General features: G+C 36.9%; 1 protein-coding gene and 1 non-coding gene across 2 annotated transcripts in view; one reads left to right on the plus strand and one right to left on the minus strand.

The window, feature by feature from the left end:
• Positions 1-18,747, plus strand: part of LOC127835872 (uncharacterized) — a 385,246-nt gene that overhangs the window by 363,350 nt on the left and 3,149 nt on the right. Inside the window, exons 20-27 of the mRNA XM_052362297.1 lie at positions 2,118-2,265; positions 3,437-3,512; positions 4,916-5,076; positions 7,535-7,667; positions 9,994-10,134; positions 14,667-14,727; positions 16,010-16,101; positions 17,871-18,012. Coding sequence (XP_052218257.1) covers positions 2,118-2,265; positions 3,437-3,512; positions 4,916-5,076; positions 7,535-7,667; positions 9,994-10,134; positions 14,667-14,727; positions 16,010-16,101; positions 17,871-18,012 — 954 coding nt within the window. The remainder of the gene's footprint in view (positions 1-2,117; positions 2,266-3,436; positions 3,513-4,915; positions 5,077-7,534; positions 7,668-9,993; positions 10,135-14,666; positions 14,728-16,009; positions 16,102-17,870; positions 18,013-18,747) is intronic.
• Trnaf-aaa (transfer RNA phenylalanine (anticodon AAA)) lies at positions 12,025-12,108 on the minus strand. The gene has a single exon. It is a non-coding gene; the product is annotated as a tRNA-Phe (tRNA).

Raw genomic sequence — 18,747 nt, forward strand, 5'->3', positions numbered from 1 at the left:
CCTGCCTTTTGTTACCTTAAGTTAAATAAGATACTTAGTTAAAGTTGTTCACAAAAACTTCTGGTTATGACTGCATATGTTTGAAATAAAGGGTCAATATCAGTTTAAGCTAACATATTAACCCATGTATGCCTAGCGTCTAGAAAAAAGGCCTTGGCAAACAGGGTAGACCCAGATGAGACGCTGCATGATGCGGCGTCTCATCAGGGTCTGCACTGTTTGCTTAAAGGAATTTCAGAAAGAAATATTCTAAATATAGAAATAAATATACTAGATATCCCTATTTTGGATATAAATTGATCCAATTTAGAAGGATGGGAGAGTCCACTAGGCATAAATGGGTTAATTACAGAACACCATTAGGATGTGTACCTACAGCTATTTTTAGGTCCACTGGCCAAAGGCCAGCGGGGCTTTTGTCATGGTCCTGTGTCCCTCGTGTGTGCATGCGTCCATCTGTCCGTGCGTTAACTTTTTCTTTAAACATCTTCTTCTCCTAAACTACTGGTCCAATTCTGATGAAATTTCTCAGGAATGTTCCTGGGGTGAACTTCTTTCAAATTTGTTTAAATTATGCCCCTGGGGTCAAATTTGACCCTGCCCCGGGGGTCACACAATTGAAAATTTGCTAATATAAGGCCTATTTTGTGAAAACTTTCAAAATCTTCTCGTCCATAACCATTGCGCCTAGGGCTATCAAATTTGGTTTGTAGAGACATCTAATAGCCCTCTACCAAATTTGTTCAAATTATGCCCCTGGGGTCAATTTTGACCCTGCGCCGGGTCTATTTTGTGAAAACTTTACAAATCTTTTCATCCATAACCATTGGGCCTAGGGCTACCAAATTGGGTATGTAGTGACATCATATAGTCCTCTACCAAGTTTGTTCAAATTATGCCCCTGTGGTCAAGTTTGACCCTGCCCCAAGGGTCACAAAATTGAACATATGCTTATATAAGGCCTACTTTGTGAAAACTTAAAAAATCTTCCTATCCATAACTGTATGGCATAGGGCTACCAAATTTGGTATTTAGTGACATGTAATAGTTCTCTTCTTAGTTTGTTCAAATTATGCCCCTGGGGTCAAATTTGAAACTGCCCCGGGGGTTACAAAATTGAATATATGCATATAAAGGGCTTATTTTGTGAAAACTTAAAAAATCTACTTGTCCATAACACTTGGGCCTAAGGCTACCAAATTTGGTATGTAGTGACATCTAATAAACCTCTACCACATTTGTTCACATAATGCCTCAGGGGTAAACTCTGACCCTGCCCCGGGCGGTCACAAAATTGAATAAATGCTTATAAAGCGCCTTTTTTGTGAAATCTTAAAATATCTTCTTGTGGAAAACCATTCAGACTATGGCTACCAAATTTGGTATGCAGTAACATCTTATAGTCCTCTATCAAGTTTGTTCAAATTATGCCCTTTGGGTCAAATTTGACCCTGACCTGCGGGTCACAAAATTGAACATTATTTACGCTTATATCTTGCTTATTTTGTGAAAACTTTTAAAATATTGTTGTTCTTAACTCTAGGACCTAGGGCTACCACATTTTGTATGTAGTGAGATATAGTAGTCCTCTACAAAGAAGTTTGCTCAAATTATGCCCCTGGGGATAAATTTGACCCAGCCCAGGGGGTCACAAAGGTGTACATGTGCTCAAATAGGGCCTATATTTAAGTATTTGCACATGCCGAGAATATTTGTTTCAGCCTTTTTTTCAGCAGTGGAGCGATACAGGGCCATTATGGCCCTCTTGTTGTTTGAATATTTTGATAAGTTAAATCTTGCTTAGAACCAAAACTAAACTTTGTTTATACTGAATGAACATGATATATTGTCTTTACCCTTTCCCACTTAGAAGCAAAGTGAAAATTGCTATGTGCAAACAGCTTAAAACCAGAACAGCCTGCGAGTAATTGGCAGTCTTATCAGGTTTTATGCTGTGTGCTGCTCATCAGTATCTAAAGGATGGAAATGAGGCTTTGAAAAAGTTGAATTAAGTAAAAAAAGGTCCGAAATTAAATTTAACTTTTTAAGTGACTACAAATGCGTCAAAATACGTATCTTAGTGGTGAAGGATTAATTTGTGTGTGTTTACCTTTCAGCCCAGTCACTGCGGGAGATAGTTCCCCGCCATTTCTTCCTGGGTTGTCTCCCTTCATTCAGTGGGTACAACCGCTGCATGTTCTGTGGGAACTGTGCCTTTGCTGGGGCACTTTGTGAGGGGAATCTGAAAAATGGGAAAACTGCAAGGTACCCAGTGTTTTTTTTTGTAGAATTTGCTACTGAATTTCTGCCCCATATGCAATCTCATAAAGTATATATTTTTTGCAAACTGACTTTCTAAAATTTCCAATTAAAGATGTGAAATTTGAAACATTAACAAAAAATTGTATCATACAGTTGATTTCTCTATCCAGCTGTATAAGTTGGACCCAAGTAAATATAATATTGAAAACATTTTAATTCTGAAGGTATTTATTAGCAAAAAAAAATCAACAATCATATTTTTTTTCTAATTTGTGTCAAACCACTGGGATTTCTCCAAAGGTCCCCAGCCCCATTCTCAAAATGTGAAAAATACTGGTTCTAGTGTAGCACATTCATGTTCACTGTCCATATGGGGTCATGTGACCTCCAATTTCTTATATGGGGAAAACAGTTCTATCAATGCTGTGTTTGTTTTATGTGTAAGTAATGTCATTGGGTAAAATGTTTCTATGGGAATGGTAATGACAATTTTTAGCTGGGCTGTTTTAGGAGAAAACCTGAGGTATTGTCATAGCCAGCTCGTCGTGTCCGTCGTTGTCCGCCATCCGACGTCCGCGTTGTGCTAAAACCTTCACATTTTGCTCTAAAATCAAAGTGCTTTCACCTACAACTTTGAAACTTCATATGTAGCTGCACCTTCATTAGTTCTACACGCCACACCCATTTTTGGGTCTCTAGGTCAAAGGTCAAGGTCACTGTGACCTAAAAAAAAAATGAAAAAAAATCTGACAAGCTTTCGCAGCCGAGTGTGGCACCCGTTATGCGGTGCTCTTGTTTTTAATGAGATGTGGAGTGTTGTGTTTGTACAGTGTTATATAGAATGGGTAATTCGAACTGTGTTTCATGTAGTTTATTAGTTGGAATGTGCAATATTGGATGTTTTATATGTGTAATGGGAATCATTTTAATTATAATGTAATGTGATATGTAATGGGTTTATAAATGTTATGCATAATGTTCTATATGTCATAAATTATATGTCATGTGTAATGTTTTATATGTATTAAATAATATGTAATGTGCTATTTTATTATCTCTAATATGTAGTACATATATTCATATACACTTCAAAAATGCTATAAATTACTACAGACTAACACAAATGAAGTGAACACTTGTATGTTGTTTCTGACATCATACTGCCTGTTACAAGGAACTGCAGCTGCCAGCGAGAAGGTCAGATGTGTGACCGCTGTGGGCTGTGCCAGAGGTGTGTCCTCCTGCTTGCTGTAAGTAGACCTGTGGGTCTCACTCGTCTGAAACTGCGGTTTAATGAAATAATTCTTAGTGATTACATCAATTGATATTTGAAGTTTATTTAGGAATCCCTAATTCTTAATATAATTTTTATGCAGATAATTTTTATGCCTCCGGTAGGGTGGCATATAGCAGTTGAACTGTCAGTCCATCTGTCTGTCTGTCTGTCTGTCTGTCAGTCTGTGCGTCTGTCGGAAAACTTTAACATTGGCCATAACTTTTGCAATATTGAAGATAGCAACTTGATACTTGGCATGCATGTGTATCTCATGGAGCTTCACATTTTGAGTGGTAAAAGGTCAAGGTCATCCTTCAAGGTCAAGGGTCAAAAAACAAAATCAAAGGGAAGTAACAAGCTTTAATTTATATTTTATATCTTTTGGCAGGAACAGATCATTTTCACAAGGGAAGTAATATTTTTTAAAGGGATATAAACAAAATTTTTTTTTTTAATTCAAAGTGGCGCAGTACGGGGCATTGTGTTTCTGACAAACACATTTCTTGTTTTATAACAATTCACCTAATATAAATGTGTTGTACTTTGGAAAAATTAGGCTTAATGCATGTTTGTTATGTGTCATCCCAGACTAGTGGCAACTTTTTCTGCTTTTATTGTATAGTTTGTATGAAAAGAAGTTTCCTTAGCAAAAACCAGTTAAGGCGGGAAGTGTTGTCCCTCATAAGTCTGTCTGGACTGTAATTGCTATTCTCGAACAACACTTAACACACTTTCCCTTAGCCCTATTTTCCCAAAACCAGGCTTTAATCTGAGAGAACTGTGACCACCCTAACAAAGATTTATCAGATCAGGGAGTGTATAGCAATGTGTCAGCTTAACCCTTTCAGTGCGAGAACCGAATTTTGAAGGCCTTTGTAAACAGTTTAGTTTAAACCTATTTATTTTAGCTCGATTGCGTCGAAAGCCTTAGGCTTATATAAACGCTCTCGAGTCCGTTTCCTGGGCCTAGAACCAGTACTTGGTGTCTTTGGTGGAGATCTAAAGAACGCTCCCACGGTGGGGATCGAACCCGTGACCTCCCGGTTGCAAGGCGGACACCATATGCATTACACCACGGCGACAGAACGTGGTGTCTCATCAGGATCAAGACTTTTTGCTATTCTAATAGTATTCTTTGAAAAAAATCAAAGTAAATGCTAATTTTAGAAATTCAGCAGACAACATTTAGCAGAGGACAAATTTCCCAGCATGCAAAGGGTTAAATATGTATGTCTCGGGTGACAGATCCCAGCTATTCTGTTGTGTATTGCAATTTTTGAACTGAAACATTTATGTGTCGAGTGAAAGATGCAAGTTTTAAAGGAGTGATATTTCTACCATATTTCATTGATGTTAGGTTGTTGATATTCTTTTCAGAGCAAGGAAGGAGCTTTGAGCCCCAAGTTCCAGAGGTCCGGGAGCGTAGTCAATCCACATTTGAAGGAATACTTTTGTGAACAGGAGCTCACCCCGAATTTCTCTCCACTTCTCGAGATAATGCCTTTAGAGACCAATGATGTGACCATACGGATGCAAATGTAGTGTTTTTATTTATCAATATAATGCATGTGTGTAAAATGTCTGCACAGCCTAATCTTTCAGCATTTATGATATTGCTTGATTAAAGAAAGTCTCTTCTTAGCAAAAATCTAGTTTAGGCAGAAAGTGTCGTACCTCATTAGCCTGAGTGAAGTGCACAAGCTAATCTCGGATGACACTTAACGCACATGCATTAAACCCCTTTTTCACATAGCATGGCCCATATATATATATATATATGTCTAGTATTCGGGAGGTCATGGGTTCGATCCCCACTGTGGGAGCATTCTTTAGATTACCCCCCAAAGACATCAATTACTGGTAATACCCAGGAAATGGTGTTTTAATAAGCCTTGGGCTTATGATATGATCTAGCTAAAATAAAAACGTTTAAACTGCATGTAGGGTAGTTATGTGCTAATTGTACATACACGCCTTTAGGGCTCGCACCACCTAATTTTATTTATTTTATGCTTTCCAGTGGTTTATAGATAAATATCAGTGAAATAAAACTGGTATTTCACTGTTTTAAACAGTGACAAATAACAGTGAAAAATAACGATATTTTTCACTGTTTAACTGTGAAATGACGTCATTTTTTCAACAAAATGACGTCATAAATCCAGCGACATTATCCAGTTAAACTCTTTTACAATGTAAATAAACGGTGAAAAAGCATAAAAGAAAAAGAAAATTTGTTGGATTCGATGGAATATCGATTTTTATTCACTCGTGATCATAAAAATACATATTTTATATGATCACTCGTGAAATATAATCCTAACTTGTGGATTTGATATTGTCTAAAACAAATGAAACAATGAATTTGGCTCTGAAACATATGAATGAGTTATTTTGAGAATAATTGCCCTCCTTACTCTGATTGATGGGTTTCATGTTTTGTGATTAAAGGGGACTTTAAATAAACTACTCTTTAAATAAACTATTCCATAAGGATATAAATAAAAAAAACATAATTTTTAGCATGTTTTTTGTTTTAACTACCAACATTTTTTTAGCTCACCTGTCACGAAGTGACATGGTGAGCTTATGTGATTGTGTGATGTCTGGCGTCCGTCGTGTGTCCATGCGTGCATCCGTCAACAATTTGTTTGTAGAGGTCACAGTTTTCATCCAATCTTTATGAAATTTGGTCAGAATGTTTATCTTGATGAAATCTGGGTTGGAATTGTATTTGGGTCATCTGGGGTCAAAAACTAGGTCACTAGGTCAAATAATAGAAAAACCTTGTGTGGACAATAGAGGTCACAGTTTTCCTCCAATCTTTATGAAATTTGGTCAGAATGTTTATCTTTATGAAATCTGGATTGGTATCGAATTTGGGTCATCTAGGGTCAGAAACTAGGTCACTAGGTCAAATAATAGAAAAACCTTGTGTAGACAATAGAGGTCACATGTGCAGTTTCCATCAGATCTTTATGAAATTTTGTCAAAATGTTTATCTTGAAAAAATCCGGATTGGGGTTGTATTTGGGTCACCTGGGGTCAGAAACTAGGTCACTAGGTCAAATCATAGAAAAACCTTGTGGAGACAATAGTGGTCATAGTTTTCATCTGACCTTAATGAAATATGGTCAGAATGTTTATCTTGATAATATCTGATGTTGGATCGTATATGGGTCATCTGCGGTTAAAAATTAGGTCACTGGGCAAATTCTAGTAAAACCTTGTGTAGATGAAAGAGGTCACAGGTTTCATTATGTGTTAATGAAATTTTATTTGGGCCATTTGTACTTTATGATATAGCTAGCCATAGTCTGATAGAAATTAAGTTGATGTAGCAAGATTAGTCATGTGAGTGATTCAGGGCCATCATGGCCCTCTTGTTTTCTGTACGAAACAATAGGCCTCATTTCCAAAAGCAGTGAAGAGATATGCTAAATCAAATAATACTTTGCTGACATTAATTATAATGTTCATTCAAATAATACCTAAAAAAACACTGACCTCAGGGCATGAGAAAGTTTTGGTAACGTTTTTCATCTAGTTGCATTGTCCATATGGGATACCATGCGTAGATCAGGCCCTCATGTTGTATGTTTCTGTGTATCAGTTTTGTGTTTGAAACATGAAATAATGTTTGTATATGAGCCACATTTTGGGGAGCTGTGCTTAATGACTGCACAGGCTAATAGAGATGACACTTGCAGCTTTCATGGTATTTTTATTTTAAAAGAAGTCTTTTCTGAGCAAAAATCCCACTTGAGACAGAAAGTGTCATCTCTGATTGGCCTGTGCACACTGCACAGGCTAATCTGGGATGACACTTAACACATATGCGAGGAGCCCAGTTTTCCCAGAATGAGGCTCATTAATTCTATGAAATTGTGTTGTTATGACCCTTTACTCTAATTACTACTATTGCCAATGAACAATGTTTTGAATTAAATCTTTTGGCAATGACTTGAACATTTAGCTGTCATAATGTTCTTCTAGGGGTTCTATAGTGCTGCACTATGAATTAAAAACTGGCAAGATAGAAGAGGTGTTTGGATCTGCTTGCCAACAACTCCCTGAGTTTGTCTGTGAAAAGGGATACAGGGTTACTTTGAAACTGGAGTTTAATAAGGTAAGTTGCTCTGTCCCAAAAAAGTATCTTAAATGTTTGGTTATAGCACTTTACTAGAACTCCTGGGCACATATTACCAAACAATTATTCGACTTAATTCTTAATACAAAGAATATTCTTTAGAATAAGTTGTTCAATAATTGCTTATATTTGGAGTCAAACTTGGCATTAATTGCCTTTATCTACATCATTCTTTTTATGTAGAACATTATGTTAAGTTCATGTTCACCATTTGTAGCCTGAATAAAGTGCTGGACGATTTTTTGTTGGTTTTTAGTCTTAGAATGGATTTGTGAATGTGGGACTTTCATTGGCAAGAGAATGGGTTGGTGAATATAGGACCTGGATTGGCTAGAGAATTGGGTGGTGAATACGGGACCTGGATTGGAGAGAGAATGGGTCGGTGAATACGGGACCTGGATTGGCGAGAGAATGGATTGGTAAATACGGGACCTGGCTTGGCGAGAGAATGGATTGGTGAATACAGGACCTGGATTGGCAAGAGAATGGGTTGGTGAATACGGGACCTGGATTGGCGATAGAATGTGTTGGTGAATACAGGACCTGGATTGACGAGAGAATAGGTTGGTGTATACGGGACCAAGATTGGCAAGACAATAGATTGGTGAATACAGGACCTGGATTGGAGAGAGAATGGGTTGGTGAATACGAGACCTGGATTGGCAAGAGAATGGGTTGGTGAATACAGGACCTGGATTGACAAGAGAATGGGTTGGTGAATACGGGACCTGGATTGGAGAGAGAATAGGTTGGTGAATACAGGACCTGGATTGGAGACAGAATGAGTTGGTGAATACGGGACCTGGATTGGTGAGAGAATGAGTTGGTAAATATGGGACCTGGATTGGCAAGAGAATGGGTTGGTGAATACAGGACCTGGATTGGTGAGAGAATGGGTTGGTGAATACAGGATCTGGATTGGCCAGAGAATGGGTTGGTGAATATGGGACCTGGATGGGTGAGAGAATGGGTTGGTGAATACGGGACCTGGATTGGTGAGAGAATGGGTTGGTGAATACGGGACATGGATGGTGAGAGAATGGGTTGGTGAAAACAAGACCTGGATTGGTGAGAATATGGGTTGGTGAATACAGGACCTGGATTGGTGATAGAATGTTTTGGTGAATACAGGACCTGGATTTGTGAGAATAGGTTTGTGAATACAGGACCTGGATTAGCTAGATAATGGGTCGGTAAATACGGGACCAGGATTTAAGAGAGAGTATGGGTCAGTAAATACAGGACCTGGATTGGCGAGAGATTGGGTTGGTGAATGCAGGTCCTTGATTGGCGAGAGAATAGTTTGGTGAATATGGGACCTTGATTGATGAGAGAATTGGTTGGTGAATATGGGACCTGGATTGGTGAGAGAATGGGTTGGTGAATACGGGACTTGAATTAGTGAAAGAATGGATTGGTGAATGCGGGACCTAGCTTAGTGAGAGAATGGTTTAGTGAAAATGGGATCTGGATTTGTGAGAGAATGGGTTGGTGATTATGGGACCTGGATTGGCGAGAGAATGGGTTGGTGAATATGGGACCTGGATTGGTGAGAGAATGGGTTGGTGAATATGGGACTTGGATTGGTGAGTGGTGAATATGGGATCTGGATTGGCGAGAGAATGGGTTGGTGAATATGGGACCTGGATTGGCAAGAGAATGGGTTGGTGAATATAGGACCTGGATTGGCGAGAGAATGGGTTGGTGAATACGGGACCTGGATTGGTGAGAGAATGAGTTGGTGAATATGGGACCTGGATTGGTGAGAGAATGGGTTGGTAAATACAGGACTTGATTAGTGAGAGAATTGGTTGGTGAAAAGGGGACCTGGATTGGTGAGGGAATGGATTGGTGAATATGGGACCTTGATTGGCGAGAGAATATGTTTGTGAATATGGGACCTGGATTGGAGAGAGAATAGATTGGTGAATACGGGACCTGGATTGGTGAGAAAATGGGTTGTTGAATACGGGACCTGGGTTGGCGTGAGAATGGGTTGATGGGATACTGGACCTGGATTGGAGAGAGAATGGGTCGATGAATATGGGACCTCTCTCTCTCTCTCTCTCCTCTCTCTCGCGCTCTCTCTCTCTCTCTCTCTCTCTCGCTCTCCTCTCGCTCTCTCCTCTCTCCTCTCTCTCTCTCGCGCGCTCTCTCTCTCTCTCTCTCTCCTCTCTCTCTCTCTCTCTCTCTCTCTCTCTCTCTCCCCCCCCTCCCTAACTCCCTCCCTCCCTCCCTCCATAGTTTTCCCATCGTCATGCTTATTTGAGCCACTGCTTCATTATCCCATCTCTGCTGTCTACAGGATGACTTTGATGAGATGCAGCTGACCATTGACCTGCTTGGCAGTGAGATCTTCACCTACCGCACGTCCACCCAGAGTTGCGAGGTGTCCCTCTCCAGCACGAGCCCAGGGTCCATCATTATCTACATGCCACGCACAAAGGTTACTGCTGAAACTATTTTTTTAAGCTTGATTGCATTGAAAGCCCATGGCTTTCATGTCCGTTTCCTGGGTAAAACCAGTACTTAGAACTTTGTGGGAGATCAAATGAACCCTGGGAATCAAACGTGTGACCTTGTGGTGGCTAGTCAGTCCCCATACCAGCTAAGCTGTGGTAAAAGAAGATTGTACATTCTATAATTGATAGATGGATGAATTGACCTCCTTCTTAACCTTAATTGTTTTGCGATCATAAAGACATGTATATTTATGGTTTACACATACTTTGTAATAACTACACATGCATATTTGTGGCTAACCCATATTTTGTTTTACGTAAGACATGCACTTTCGTGATTGACCCTTGTTTTGTGGTAATTAATGCATGCAAATTAATGGGTGGCCCAAATTTGTTATATTAAATGCGTACATATTCATAAGCTCCATTATTTTGGATTATGATTGCATACATATACATTAGCTCCATTCTTTTGGATAATAATTGCGTACATATTCATTTGCTACATTCTTTTGGATTTTGATTGCATACATATTCATTAGCACCATTCTTTTGGATAATGATTGCATACATATTCATTAGCTCCGTTCTTTTGGATAATGATTGCATACATATTCATTAGCTCCATTCTTTTGGATAATAATTGCGTACATATTCATTAGCTCCATTCTTTTGGATTATGATTGCATATATATTCATTAGCTCCATTATTTTGATTATGATTGCGCACATATTCATTAGCTCCGTTCTTTTGGATAATGATTGCGTACATATTCATTAGCTCCATTCTTTTGGATTTTGATTGCGTACATATTCATTAGCTCCATTCTTTTGGATTTTGATTGCATACATATTCATTAGCTCCATTCTTTTGGATTATGATTGCGTACATATTCATTAGCTCCATTCTTTTGGATAATGATTGCGTACATATTCATTAGCTCCATTCTTTTGGATAATGATTGCGTACATATTCATTAGCTCCATTCTTTTGGATTATGATTGCGTACATATTCATTAGCTCCATTCTTTTGGATAATAATTGCGTACATATTCATTAGCTCCATTCTTTTGGATAATGATTGCATTCATGTTCATGGGGCGCCCTTATTTTGTGATAATAAAGACGAGCACATTTCCAAGGCTAATACGTAAAAAACATCGTAAGGTAGCACAACCGTAATGAGCACCTTTCCAAATTTTATCTAATGTATTATTTTCTTAATCAGCATCATTTCACTGAACTACATGAACATTTTTAGGTAGGCTTTCCATGCTTTAAAAAAGAAAATACAGATTTTTTCAAAACCACCCCCACGCTCGGCTTTTGTCCAGTTTATTTGCACCCCTGGGGTATATGAAAAATCCATAATTCATCCAGATTTCCAAATATGGGCATGCAGTTGGTGTGTACAAATGCAGTGAAGATGTTTAAAGTTTAAACAAGATGAAATAAGTATTCTTTTACACGCATTTATTTATTATAACTTGTTATCTAAGGAAGAATGCCATGAAATGTAAGTGGTTTCAGCCAAGTAGAAATTGGGTTGGTTAAAAACAAAGTGTCATAAAATTAAAAATAGTATCATTTAAGTAATATTTTGAACTTTTTATAGATACACTATATACAGCAAAAATACCAAGAAATAGGGAGATTTACCGTTTACTTTTTGAAATAAAAATAAAAATGCAACATGCATGATTCGTATTTTCAGCAGTAAATCACGCAATTTAGCCATAAGGTTGTTTTAATAAAAAAAAAAGAAGAATGTGCATAAAAATTGCAACATATTTAAACAATAAACATAGCTTATAATTATTCTATATTAAATCAAATTACGTTAGAAAAGAAACAAAAAGCGTCCCAAAAAGTATGCAATGTCGGCAGGATTCGAACCTGCGCGGGAAGATCCCAAAAGATCTTTAGTCTATCGCCTTAACCACTCGGCCACGACAACTTCACATTCGTCATTATAGCTTAAATTAGATATGCATAAGTAAACAGGAAAAAGTGCTCTTCGAAATCGCGAAATCATATTTTTCACATGATATTTGGATCAAAGTCAATTTTTTGTGTGAAAATACTGTATTATAAAGGATTTACGAAACATATATCAAAATTCTTGGAAATAACTGATCATTGAAGATCGGCAGTGATCGTAAAATAAATCGTGGTAAATCATTAAAGTAGCGCTACCTTAATTAAATCTAAAATCATCTTAATGGAGTCAGATGAATGTCTGTATAAACTGTTGGCTGAAGCACACTCTTATTGGGGATTCTAAGTTCTTAAAGCTGTAAGGTGAAAAACATAGCTTATAATTATGCTATATTAAATCAAATTACATTAGAAAAGAAACAAAACGCGTCCCAAAAAGTATGCAATGTCGTCAGGATTCGAACCTGCGCGGGAAGATCCCAAAAGATTTCTAGTCTATTGCCTTAACCACTCGGCCACGACAACTTCACATTCGTCATAGCTTAAATTAGATATGCATAAGTAAACAGGTAAAAATGCTCTTCGAAATAGCGAAATCATATTTTTCACATGATATTTGGATCAAAGTCAATATTTATTGTGAAAATACTGTATTATAAAGGATTTACTTAACATATCTCAAAATTCTCGGAAATAACTGATCATTGATCGTAAAATAAATCGTGGTAAATCATTACGGGTGCACTACCTTAATTATATCTATAATCATGTAAATGGAGTCAGATGAATGTCTGTATAAACTGTTGGCTGAAGCACACTCTTATTGGAGATTATAAGTTCTTAAAGCTGTATGGTGAAAAACTACTTCTTTAAATTGCAACATTCTTTAAATCCTATCATCACTTTTTATGTCCCCACCACTAAAGTGGGGGACAAATTGTTTTTGCCGTCTGTTGTTTAGTTGGTCTGTTGGTTGGTTTGTTTGCCCAAACTTTAACGTTTTGCCATAACTTTTGTAATATTGAAGATAGCAACTTCATATGTTGCATGCATGTGTATCTCATGGAGCTGCACATTTTGAGTGGTGAAAAGTCAAGGTCATCCTTCAAGGTCAAAGCAGCGCAGAAGGGGACATAGTGTTTCTGACAAACACATTTTTTGTATTTAATTGGAACTTTAACAAAAGCTGGAACTATTGTTATATTTTCTTTAAAGATGACATTAGTTTTTGCATGTCATTTTTTAGCTCGACTATTATACATGAAATATATATAGTGAAGCTATCCTACTCACCCCGGTGTCGGCGTTGCTGTTTCCGTGCCGTTAGTGTTAGCGTGCAAATGTTAAAGTTTTCGTACTACCCCAATTATTTTCATTGTCCCTTGACATATTGCTTTCATATTTTGCATACTTGTTTACCAACATGAGCCCAACCTATAAACATGAGCAGACAACTCTATCAAGCATTTTGTCTTAATGGCCCCTTTTCCACTTAGAATATGCAGCAAATGATAAAGTTTTCGTACTTCCCCATTTATTTTCATTGTCCCTTGACATATTGCTTTCATATTTTGCATACTTGTTTACTAACATCACCCCAACCTCTTAACTAGAGCAGACAACTCTATCAAGCATTTTGTCATAATTATTGCCCCTTTTATACTTAGAATATGCATATTATTGATAAATCTATGTTAAAGTTTGCCTACTACCCCAAATATTTCCTATATCCTTTGATATATTGCTTTTATATGTTGCATACTTGTTTACCAACATGACCCAAACCTATAAACAAGAGCAGACCACTGTATCAAGCATTTTGACATAATTATGGCCCCTTTTACACTTAGATAATTGAACATTTTGCTTCTTAAATTGCCATAACTTCTTTATTTATGATCACATTTTATTATTACTTTGACAAAACAACACTTAACTGAATACCACAATGAATTCCACCCAAACAATACCCCAAGCCCCTACCCAGAATCTCTTCCCCCACCCCAACCTCCCCCCCCCCCATTTTTTTTAAACATCATCTAATAAATTACCACACCCAACCTTATACCCCCCTCTCAACTCCCCCCCCAGCCACCCCCACCCCCCTTCCCCCCGCAAAATATATATATTTTTAAAACATCATCTAATAAATTACCACATCCCACATTATACCCCCCTCTGACCCCCCCCTACCCCCCCCCCCAAATTTTTTTTTTTCCATTTTTAATTTTTGAAAGATCGTCAAATAAATGACCACACCCCACATTATACCCCCTCTCAACCCCCCCCCCCCAAAAAAAAAAAGTTTTTTTTTTCCTTTTTTTATTTTTGAAAGATTGTGTAATAAATTATTGAATATGAACAATTTCCTCATGATGGCTTACGTTATACTGTCAAGCACTTTAATAGTTGAGCGCGCTGTCCTCTGACAGCTCTTTATTTATCACATGGTTATTTTGATTAAAAACTAATGAAATATTGTGTAAATTTATATTTAAAATATTATATTCTCAGTATCTTAGGTGAGCAGTACACGCCCATCATTTAGTTAAATATATGGGATTGTTTTGCTTATAGAGGCTAGACACTGCGTGGATAGACGAATATGGAGAGAAGGTTACCTGCTCCTACACTCCAGGTAGGCATTGTAGTAAAGTACTTGATGTAGTAGGAAAATAATAGTACATAAATTGTTAATTTAGACTTACATATTTTAGCATGATTACATTAGAACCATAAGCCTTATTTAAGAACACTTGAGTCTGCTCCATGGGTAGATCCAGTACTTAAGGTGTTTGAAGATGATCTTGAGAAACCTCCCATAGTGGGGATTGAACCTGAGCCCCCCTGATTCCTGAAAACTCACTATCCACTACGCCATTAGCGACCTATATAGGAACTAATCTTTTTTATTCCCACTGTTTTTTTTTTTATTGTGTTAGAAATTCATTGTTTGCATAGCTCTTTTTAGGCTTCTAAAAGATCTGCTGTAGTTTGATGAGAAAGTTAATGTAAGGCAGCCATTGTAAGACCGTGATTGCAAGAAAGCCATTGTAAGAAAGTGATTGTAAAAATGTGATTGTAAGAAAGTGATTGTAAGAAAGCAATTGTAAGAAGGTGATTGTAAGAAAGTGATTGTAAGAAAGTGATTGTAAGAAAGTAATTGTAAGAAAGCCATGTTAAAAAGTGTTTGCAAGAAAGCCATGTTAAAAAGTGATTGTAAGAAAGATATTGCAAGAAAGCCATGGTAAGAAAGTGATTGTAAGAAAGTGATTGCAAGAAAGTGATTGTAAGAAAGCCATTGTAAGAAAGTAGTTGCAAGAAAGTGATTGTTAAATGTGGTTGTAAGAAAGCCATTGTAAGAAAGCCATTCTCATAAAATGATTCCAAGAAAGTGATTGTGAAACAGTGGTTGTTCAAAAGTGATTGCAAGAAAGCCATTGTAATAAAATGATTCAAAGATAGTGATTGTATGAAAGTGATTGTAAGAAAGACATTATAATAAAGTCATTGTAAGAAAGTGATGGGTTTTGTAACGTAAGGTAAGCATCTAATGGAATCAATAGAAATATGGGATTTCTTTTCCATAAATGATCACATTACTACATATGAATAACCCTGGAACCTATTGGCAATTATAATATTTGTATTACTTTACTTTTGTGTGTTGGAGGGGATGTCTTTGTCTAGTCTTGCAGACATGTACTTAAATGATCTGGTCTCGTAAAAACCCAAGTACATTGCACTTACTTTTAGCCAGAGAGACCACCTCAAATTTTATCATTTATTTAAATGTTGTTTACAAACCTGAGTCATGTATTGCTTTTACAATCAGTTACAATTTGTACAGCTGTAAAAAAAAGGTTTCATTCAAATGAATGTTATGTTTCCTGTATACTCTTTGTACTGTATGTTGCTAGGCATTGAGGAGTCCCAGTTGACCTGTGAGGTCTTCATCAGCTGCAGTAAGGAAGACCTGCCTCTCGCCAAGAAACTGTCTGAGTACCTGCTTGTAAGATAAACATATTAACTCTTTCAGTGCTGGAACCGAATTTTGAAGGCCTTTGCAAACAGTTTGGATCCAGATGAGATGACAGAACGTGGCGTCTCATCAGGATCCAAACTGTTTGCTATTCTGATAGTATTCTTTGAAAAAAATCGAATTAAATGCTAATTTTAGAAATTCAGCAGACAACATTTTAGCAGACGACAAATTTCCCAGAATGTAATGGGTTAATTAGGACTTTTATCAGTGTAAATAGTGATATAAGTATAATGCATTTGCTATAGATTGCCTTTCTTATGACTTTCATAATTTATAATAAGGAGTTAATACATGTATAAGTGGATAAATGTGTCATTGTTATAAAAATTGTTTTTTAAGGGAGTTGAAAAAGCAATTGTCAGAAGAATTAATATGTGTAATGATACTTCATTATGTTCCTTCCTTCTTTAATGTATTTTGTGAAGATTTTTATAATGAAGGATACTTCTATTGAAATACAAATTTAAAAATGTATTGGGAAGTCTATAATATATTTATGTCCCATTGATTATTGATATTCTTAAATGTTGTTGTTATGTAAAATCTCAAACAATTACTCTCCTACCAGTTTATGTTGATAGTCAAATTTGTATATATTTTTTTAAGTTCGTATTCTTTTTGGCACATGCAATTCAATATAGAACTTTTTTTTTTTTTTGTCATTCTGAATTCATGAAAATTCAAACCTATTTAAATGGGCCTTTTACTGGTAGAGGATTCCTATATTATTTGCAATGCTGTCAAAGTCTTGTAAATTTTGCATTAAATTAATAACATACTACAGTTTCATGCTCCTACCTTGAGAGGCAATTTCAAAAGTGAAAAATTGGTCCCAAAAGTTACTGGTTAGACATTATGCAAATACCTTTCAATTGAATATTAAGAAAGTAAGAAAGATGGATGACTGACCATTCATGTTGAAGTATATCTGCTCAAACTATGTATGTCTTTAATATTATGGCTTTAATATTCTTTTCCTTGTGTTTCCTTGTGCAAGATTCATTTGATATTGAGTGTAGACACACTACATGTTGATTGTGTATATGTCTCTGTCTTGTAGTTGATTGTGTATATGTCTCAGCCTTGAAGTTAATTGTGTATATGTCTCAGTCTTGAAGTTGATTGTGTATATGTCTCTGTCTTGTAGCTGATTGTGTATATGTCTCAGCCTTGAAGTTAATTGTGTATATGTCTCAGTCTTGAAGTTGATTGTGTATATGTCTCTGTCTTGTAGCTGATTGTGTATATGTCTCAGTCTTGAAGTTGATTGTGTATATGTCTCAGCCTTGAAGTTAATTGTGTATATGTCTCAGTCTTGAAGTTGATTGTGTATATGTCTCAGCCTTGAAGTTGATTGCTTATATGTCTCAGTTTGGGCAGTTTAATGTGTATGTTATATTTCTCAGTTGAGGCATTTGAAAGTGTACAATTCTCAGTTTAGGTAGTTCTATGTGTATAATTCTTTTTTTTGGACAGTGAACTCTTTCAGTGCTGGAACCGAGTTTTGAAGGCCTTTGCAAACAGTTTGGATCCAGATGAGATGCCACAGAAAGTGGTGCCTCATCAAGATCCAAACTGTTTGCTTTTCTGGTTGTATTCTTTGAAAAAAATAGAAGAAAAAACGAATGCTAATTTTAGAAATTCAGCAAACGACATTTTAGCAGATGACAAATTTCCCAGCATGCAAAGGGTTAAATGTGTATTGTTCTAAGTTTTGGCAGTGATTGTGTTTTCAGAGGCAAGGCTTCTCTACACTGATCACCAAGGCAGGGTACACATCTGAAGGACCAGCGTCCACAAGTGTCGGGTATTCTGGGGCTCGAGTGGTCATCTTGTGCTGGTCAGCAGCATACTTGATCGATCAGTTTACCTGGAATGGTCAGTGAACAGAGGATACAATATTAGAATGTCTTTTTCAATGAAATCAGTCGAAAACATACATTCCTTATAGTGTTTTATTGTCTTTTTCAGTAAAATAAGTAGGAAACATAAATTGATTACAGAGTTTTATTGTCTTTTTCATTCAAAAAGGTGTATAAATAAAGAAGCCCTTACAATGTTTTGATGTATTAGGGGTATTCCACTGCGACCCGATTCCCCACGATTTGTCCCGATATCCAATATTTCAAGGTCAAGGAAATTCGTAACTCAATCGGCGAAGGTCTTAACTCATTCGTAGCTAGTCGCGGGCGAGTCGTGAGCTCCCAAAAAATCGCGGCCAGTTTTTAAACGTGTTTTAAAATTTGACCATGACCTCCACTACTGAATTTAATCGCAGTTGACTCGTAACAGTGTCGTAGTGCGTTCTTGGGCGTCGTAATAGAATCTTAGGTAATTCATGACTCAATCGGGGAATCGGTGATCACGTGATCTGTCTACGAATCATTTATGACTTTGTCAAGACTCTCAAGAGTTCACCCCGATTGAGTTGCGAGCCCGCTAAGATTCTCGCGATTTAGTTACGAAACAGTTAAGATTTTGTAAAGAATGATAAAGAAATAATATTTTTCCATCATGTTTTGTTGTCAAATAACCCACAGTAAGGAGTATGGATGCGTAGGAATTAAATCACTAATGCGGAGCACGAGTGCTTTGATAACACGAATCTATACT

This window comes from Dreissena polymorpha, chromosome 6 (assembly GCF_020536995.1).
Source record: "Dreissena polymorpha isolate Duluth1 chromosome 6, UMN_Dpol_1.0, whole genome shotgun sequence".
Lineage (NCBI taxonomy): Eukaryota > Metazoa > Mollusca > Bivalvia > Myida > Dreissenidae > Dreissena > Dreissena polymorpha.